General features: G+C 40.3%; 1 protein-coding gene across 2 annotated transcripts; it reads left to right on the top strand.

Moving 5' to 3' along the window:
* The first annotated feature begins 2623 nt into the window (after positions 1-2623).
* LOC106127773 (uncharacterized) lies at positions 2624-7880 on the top strand. 2 transcript variants are annotated; one of them, XM_013326008.1, is made up of 6 exons: positions 2624-2838; positions 5305-5476; positions 5641-5984; positions 6070-6277; positions 6364-6546; positions 6618-7880. In XM_013326008.1, the coding sequence occupies exons 2-6, from the start codon at positions 5305-5307 to the stop codon at positions 6935-6937; spliced, it is 1227 nt and encodes a 408-aa protein (XP_013181462.1). In that variant the 5' UTR covers positions 2624-2838; the 3' UTR covers positions 6938-7880. The 2 variants fall into 2 exon arrangements, with proteins under 2 accessions (XP_013181462.1, XP_013181463.1); XM_013326009.1 differs by lacking the exon at positions 2624-2838 and adding an exon at positions 2951-2961.
* Positions 7881-8013: the final 133 nt, after the last annotated feature.

The raw sequence follows: 8013 nt of genomic DNA, 5'->3' as shown, positions 1-8013 counted from the left end.
GGGTCCGGCTCGTTGCTGAGCGTGTCGGCGGGCGCCAGCACCATCCTCGCCGGCTCCACGGCAAGTCTCGAGCGCCTCGACCCGCCCTGTGAGGATATATATTAACTAACATAAATATGTATCATCAAATGTTATGTCTGTGTAATTCAGTCGAGTACGAAGGTGTTTAACATTGCAGGTGCGACAGTGAACAGCAAGATGTCGCACAGGTTCCCCGCCAAGAGCAAGGTGGCGCCCGCGCCGCCGACGCCGGCGAGGGGTGCGGTGGGTGGTGGGGGTGCGGTGGGTGCGGGGGGCGCGGCGCTGATGAGCGACCACCTGGACGCGCGGGGTGCGGGGAGGTCGGGCGTGGCGTGGCCGAGCGCAGTGATCCCGGCGCGCGTCAAGAAGCTCAGCTGGGACGACGCGCAGGTGCACATCGCGCGTCACTCAAACCTCACATTAAACTTATTTCTTTATTGAATAAAATAACATGTTTCTGTGTTGTCAGGGGGAACCGGACAAGGAAGTGAACGAAGCGACCAACTCCGCGGTGACTGAGCACATGAACCTCACCGTCTACTTCTGACCTGCGCGCTGCAACTGAGCGGCACACTGAGCTGCACACTGAGCTGCACATTGAGCTGCACACTGAGCTGCACACTGAGCTGCACATTGAGCTGCACACTGAGCTGCACACTGAGTTGCACATTGAGCTGCACATTGAGCTGCACACTGAGCTGCACACTGAGTTGCACATTGAGCTGCACATTGAGCTGCACACTGAGCAGTGTGAAAAATGTACAACATGGCAACTTAACATAAAGAACAATTGGACTTACAGATTATTTTATTGTTATTAAATATATGTACAAACAGAATTGATAATATTTTAAGTAAAAAGTCTTGCCAATTTTACTGTTTTTAAAATATATAAATGTTGTAATAAATATAAAACAACATAAACGTTTGTTCTGAATCACAGAGCGGACTCTTTATATACGTAGATATTTCATATTTTAATTAATTATTTGTTTATGTAAATATTATAAACGTAACCAAATATCAAACGAAACTTTACCAAATAAATGTATTTGTCTGAGATTGTTAATTGTTTATACAAGAATTAGGTAAGTATTATACCTAAGTATATGTACTCGTAACTATTACTAAGTAAACTGTATTTTATGTAACTCAACGATGTAAATATATATATAGTAATATTATAATATATTGTAATTTAAAATAAAAATGTTTTAGAAATCTTTTTAAAATTTACTATTAACTTTTTTGTATGACATAACACATCTACCAAATTCTATATTTTTTCAACATTAGGAAAACATATTGACTGCAATAGTTTTGATTTCAAAACTAAATCATAGATTATACGAATATACAATTTCATATATTATAATGTTTGTATAATCTGCATTGGTTTGGTTAAAAAACTAATGTTGCTTTTGAAATTTGTACTAAAAATATTACGTATAGATATAATATCAAACAATGTAACCGTCCATATTATAATTTTTACTTTCAGAAATTGTTAAAAGTATTATTTGAATTGTTATAAATTTCGTTACTTTAATATGTGTTGTATCATTTAATTTTGTGCCTCAATTATACTTATATATATTTTTCTATGATTGCGTTCACCAACCTCACCTCTCACTACATCTAGATTAAAAAACTGGTAGGCGTTTTTAAATATAAATTTCTCTTTTCTGTGTTGTTCAAATGAATATTTGGTACTTAAGTATCACAAACATAATTTTTATGATCGTAAATTAAATAGAAAGCGTATTTACGATAATAAGATAATTGGACATTCACACAAGTTGGTTTTCTGCATAAAATCCTGGTAAATGTTTTAAACGTTTTATAGGAAATTTAGTTTTGTTTACAATTGAATGTAAAAAGCATTTAAACAAAGGTGACAATATTGCTCGATTGTGTGAGGACACACCCTTATTCTTTTGATAATCATTTTTGAATAACAATTACCTGCTTAAACTACTTGTATTTTTTCACTACAATAAAAGCTAGGCTAAGAGTAATCTTTACAAATAGTTGATTGATAAAAAAACTGATTTGAACACAGAACTTTATGGATTAAAATCCTTATTGTTAAGGTACACTTAATAATATTAACATTTAATTTTTTGTTTGTTAATAATTCCCCCCGAGACGCAGACCAAGTCGCGGGCAATTGCTAGCCGTTGTTATAAACAAAGTATCTGGATCATCTCGTTTACTGAGCAAGCGTGGCCTATGTGATGTTTACATGCAAAAGTCCGGAGAGACGCTCTCTCCTCAGAGCCGACCTTGCATGAAAGTTGTTCTTACGCAATACCTATACTCTCACGCCGCCCGCACCGCCCGCGCCGCCCGCTGTACCCCGACAACCAGTGTAATGCCAACTGCATCACGTCACAATAACTACAAACAATCCAACGTAGGTAAACATCATCCTGATAGACCAGAGGAATAGTTGTTTCGTACAAGAAGTCCGATGACATATTGATGAATGAAATTTCCACTATCAGCCACCTTGTTACTTCCATAACTCAAGCATAGGAAAATAAAGGATGCTTCTTGTAAACAGTTGAGAGATAGTTATTTTTAAACGTAAATCATGCTGAAAAACAATCACCCTTTAATTTAAATATAAACAATCACCTCGTAGCATTACGATTGTAAACCACGACTGAACACTGACTGACTTTGAGCTGAGCTGCTGTGAGCTGCAGTCAGCCTCCGGCGGTCGTGTGAGGCGGTGCTTGTGCGTCTGTGCTCTCGGGAAAAGTGCTTTACGAAGAAATTTACGCGCTCTTAGTCTCACGGAATTTATTATCAGTGAGTGTTTGTGACTTTCTTATTTTATTTTTGCAATATTTAGAAGTCTTCAACAGTAAGCAAAATCAAAAGATTGCAGGTTTTTTTGCGACGATTTTTTGGTATACTTAAATATTTTTAATAGTAAGACATTTTTTGAAAATAAAACAACTATTTAATTCAAATAAATTAGAATTTATTATGTATTCATATCCATGTATCCTATTTTACAATGTTCGAGGAATTAACCCAACACGAACTAGATAATTCCTTTGAAAATATCGGGACCTTCTCTCACCGTAGTAGAGGTCAGGCACTAAATTTCTGATTCAAGCCTCACATAATCTGTTCTTTATCCCAGAAGATATATATTTAAGAGAATTGAACTAAACAGTATTGACAAGTATAGTAGCATTAAAATATTTGCTGTTATCTGTTGTTCTAGAAATAATTTTTCACGTCGCTAAAAAAAACCAATTGGTATTTTTTCATTTGTTTTGTGAATAAACAATAGGCCTGATATTACTATGCTATGATATGCACAAAATTCCAACGGGTTTTTTTTATTAGTTTACGCGTCTTATTTATTTTATCTGATTATATTCCCTTATCAGAAGAAATGTACTTTTTGGTTATTTCGTAGTCTTTGTCGATAGTGTTTCGAGAAATCTCAACGATTCACAATGAGACGAGAATATTTCGTTCAAAAATATTGACACGTTCAAGTACAAAAAAAAGGTTTTTGTTTAGTACTTGTACATATCAATATTAGGTCAATAATTGTTTCTATCAAAGCTTAAGATATTAACAGAGATGAGGATCGCGGAAGTAAATCGACTGAATCGTTTAAAATATCGAGTGCTTTGTAGACATTTCGTTATCTTGACGTGTCTGTATCTTCTATTGATAATATATGTCATCATCTTCGCGACAAACAACAAAATCTTGTCAATTCTGACAGTTATCTTAATCTTCCTCTGACCGCTGCGATGTCAGTCTCACTTCACGAATTTATGTAACTTGTCTGCTTCGTTTCTTATTCTTAATTCTTCAGCAGCAACTCGTTTTATTTATGCTCTAGCAAAAGTATAAGAAAGCGACGCTCAAAAATAACTGTACCCACCAATTATATAGGGACTAAACATTGTATAAAATATATTTTTCCAAAACTTTGAAATGTCAAGTCGTAGCGTAGCCCGCACGCATATATATAATTTTATATAAGTACTTATTTGGCCGATAACATCTTTCTGCGGAAGTAAAAAAACAGTAACATGTGTGGATAACTTATCTAAAAGCAAAAAATACAATAATCCTAAACTTTATCGCTTTATCTGACCAGTTTGGACATTTGATATTTTCAGCGCAACTCGTCACGTCCACAGTTATCCACATAAATCTGAATATTATACTGTCACAACACGGTTGCTAATAATGTGAAACAAACATTCAAGCAACTATGAAAAAAGAGAAGTAGAACAATACGTTAAATATTTGAAGTAAATTTCCATATCATGCAGGCAATTTGCGTCTCTTTTTCGACGTCCACGCATTGGTTTATTTAAATTGGCTCGTTTATAATAAATAATAATCACAAATAAAACCCTTTTATTTTCCTTAAGCTTCGGCAATTAATAAACGGATATAGATAAAGTGTGTCGTGCGCTTTCTCCTTACGTAAGGAGCGCGTCATACGTCGCAATGGCAGCAACCTCCGCTGACGCATGGACGTGTCGTAAACAAAAACGGGCTACGAACATTACACAATAGTTCTCTAAACAGAGGATATTTGCACCCATTACCTTTTCATATCGTTCAATGGCACAATATACCTTATAAACAAAAGTTTCACTCTGCTGAGGTTCCTAGCAAATTGCGGACCAATCAATCAACCTTAAACGTTCGAATCTTTAGTAGGTACATATGTCTTTGTATTCCTTCAGCGTTGTTTGATTATTGTGTAATCTATTGTTAGTGTGTAGTGTCGCTGCCGTTACCTCATCGGTCGCAACCGAGCCGGACATTACGTTCACGGTCACGCTTCAATATTTTTGTTAACTCATTATTATTTGTTATCAATACTATAAGTGTCAAATCTATCAGGTCTAAATACAATATACAAAGGTTAAAGCGTGTGGTGTGAAAGCTCCGAAAGTTAGTAAAAGACCGACTAAGAGATTTGTGATTCAGGCGAAAGTGAAGCAGTAAATGCTAGTCGCGGGCGAACATTTTAAACGAATTTATACCTACGTATTAATTTAGTTTTAACGTGTAGTATCTTTTTTGTGCTTACCTTTGATAGCTATTAAAGTAGTACCAACTAAGATCCTCCAAAGCCTTTTTAAAGTTAAGTTTATTTCAAGCATCATCATCATATCAAAAAATCTCCATCTCCACCTCGGTCTGTGTGAACGGACCCTAACTCTCGCTGATAGTTGGCAAAAATCATGCAATGTTTGTTTAGAACCTTTAACTTTGTGTATTCAGATGGCGATGTTTGTTGCGGCGTGCCTGTGGGTGGCGCTGGTATGCGCGGCCGGCGTGAGCGCTAACAATTCAACGCTGGACACGTGCGCGTTGGACGCGGGAGTGCCAGGGCCCTGGTCCGCGCTGCTCGAGGAGTGGGCGGTCTCCGCGCCCCCTTACAACGTCAGGCAAGGTAGGGACGTCGACAGCTATAGTTATAGACCATTCGATTGATGTAAACAGAAGTAGTTGTACCTTGACATCTGAGTTATAGAAGAAATTATTATTCTGTATTCTTCTCGACATTTATTCTTATAAGATAACTATAAAATGTATGATTGTACGTATTGTGTTCAGGACGCATTATGGCGCTGCCGCCGACAAAAGGATACTACGTGTCTGAGCGCATCGACGGGCCCCTAATGCCCCCGCCACCGCCTCCCCCGCCGCACGGACCGCCCGATGACCACAGGCCCCCCGGCCACCACGGAGGCCCGCTACCGAGGCCGCAGGGCCCCTCCGGGGCATATGAAGATTTGCCCCCCGACGTCTACCCGCCGCGTGCGCCGGGCGGAGGCATGCCTCCGCCACCCCCTGGTCCTCTACGACCACCTCCCAGCTACAATGAGTGGGAGCCCCCCGCGGCGGGAGGCAAAATCGTGAATAGGCCCAACGCATACGATACTTTCAGGCCTAGCTACGTGAGTACAAGAAGTAAAATAATTTAACAATAAATATTGACTCAGGAGCTCAGCCTCGATCAAAAGATGTGTACGTATGTTGCAGCCTGTGCCGCCGCCGCCGAACTACCGTCCGCAGCGGCCGGCCGCGGACCGCGTGGACTCGCCGCCGCGCAAGCAGGTCTCCGAGACCGACCTCTACCTGCTGGGCGCAATCGAGAAGCTGGTCTACCGCGTCGACCTCATGGAGAAGCGCCTACGCAGGATGGAAGAGAACGTGCACTACCTGGTCGCCGGCGTCGACGCCAGACCGGGTACCACTTATAATATTCTTCATTGTGTATAATTCATACATACTCGCATATTGAGCATGTGTCACAGAGCCGTGTTTTTGTTATAGAGCCATGCGCGGCTAACTTCACGCGCGTGGGCGGCGGCTGCTATCACTGGTCGGCGCAGGCGCTGGACTGGAAGGGCGCCAACCTGGCTTGCCGCAAGCTACGTGCGGCGCTGCTCGAGTTGCCCGACCCCACCGCCAAGCGGCAAATGCTCGCCGCCGTGCTCGCCGACAAACATCTTAGAGGTACATAAAAAACCTAAAAAAAACATATTTACGAATGATTTTTATGTCTTAAGTACTTGATGATGTTTCAGGTGACGACTTCTGGACGGGTGGTCTGAACCCCGGGCTGCTGTGGATCTGGTCGCACTCGGCGCGACCGGTGGAGGGCAACAGCACCGGGGGCACCAATGGCACCAGTATCGTGGGCGAGGGGCGGTGCCTGGCACTAGCGCATGACCCCGCCGGCGGCACCTACGTGTACCGCGGACGAGACTGTGCGCTGCGCCAGCGCTACGTCTGTCAGAAGGAGGACGACAAGGAGAAGCTCGGCAACGACATACAAAGAGCCGCTCGGATTCTTAAATCATTGGACGAGAAAAAGGACATCAAAATCTTCTGGAACAATGATTAACATAAGGAACACTTGTGTTGCAGTCGTAGCAAATATCGTCAATTTATCACAGATGTGGAAAAAACGTTAAATCCGCCTGATTGATAGACATTTGTAAAGAAAGACATTTGACTATATTACGTTTAATGAGCGAAAAGTTCTGCATCGACTCCAGTACAACTGCGGTGATGTACTGACTCCGCGGATTTACTTCTGTGTATAGAAACGTAATCAAATATATAGAATTAAGAGGATGTATGTTTGTATCGAATGGATGGAAATTATTATTTAAATTATATTTACGAGCAAATTCTTCGCGAAGCAATTGTGTAAAATATGTGTATTGCTGATAAAGACTGAAATTATATTGCAAATAAAAGAAAACACGTGTTTTGTAATAGCTTATAATTCTATAATATTTACAAAGTTAGATAAGAATCACAACAAAGTAACTTATACAAAATAAATATATTTATATAGAGGTGTGCGAGCGGCGGCCACGTGACCGACGAGCACTCGCATTGCTTTACATTGACTTCCTTACTAACATCTAACTCTGACTTTGAGGTTATAAAGCGAGTGTTGTTGCTGTGGCCGCCAGACACACACCACGTGGACTCTCACAAACTAACCTCTCTATATGAAAAGTACATAAAGCATCTAGCCTTTAAGTTGGCACGTCGGGAACGAGAGTTCTTTCAAGTCCAACGTGCCAACTCAAACTCCGGATACTACTCAGTCGCGAGTTACTTTGCGAGAGTTCCATCTTTCATCGTATGACAAGAAACAAGTTAAGTATGAAAGTGAACCCCATCAAGAATGCGGTCGAGGCGATTTTTACCTCGTTAAGATTCATTTGAGACGGATAATTAAATAAAAAAGCACATCGGCCGCATTCTATTCACGCTACAATATACAAAATGTACACAAACTCCTGTCACACAAACACACAAACACACAAACAACTCGATACTTTCTGAGACTAGGTCATATTACATCGATGTTATATTTTATAATAAATAAATAATTAGCAGCTGTGTATTGTATTTTAGTTTAGTTTTGTTTAGTTTTAGTTAACATGTTCAAGCCAAATCCAA

Source organism: Papilio xuthus, unplaced genomic scaffold (genome assembly GCF_000836235.2).
Source record: "Papilio xuthus unplaced genomic scaffold, Pxut_1.1 DF824655.1, whole genome shotgun sequence".
Lineage (NCBI taxonomy): Eukaryota > Metazoa > Arthropoda > Insecta > Lepidoptera > Papilionidae > Papilio > Papilio xuthus.
The sequence above is the reverse complement of the archived record's forward strand: the minus strand, read 5'-3'. Positions and strand labels throughout refer to the sequence as shown.

Bases quoted from the DNA above. Each gene is read 5' to 3' on its own strand.
- LOC106127773 (XM_013326008.1), top strand. From the start codon at position 5,305: ATGGCGATGTTTGTTGCGGCGTGCCTGTGGGTGGCGCTGGTATGCGCG. The intron at 5,985-6,069 runs GTGAGTACAAGA...CGTATGTTGCAG, and splicing joins ATACTTTCAGGCCTAGCTAC to CCTGTGCCGCCGCCGCCGAA. The intron at 6,547-6,617 runs GTACATAAAAAA...ATGATGTTTCAG, and splicing joins CGCCGACAAACATCTTAGAG to GTGACGACTTCTGGACGGGT.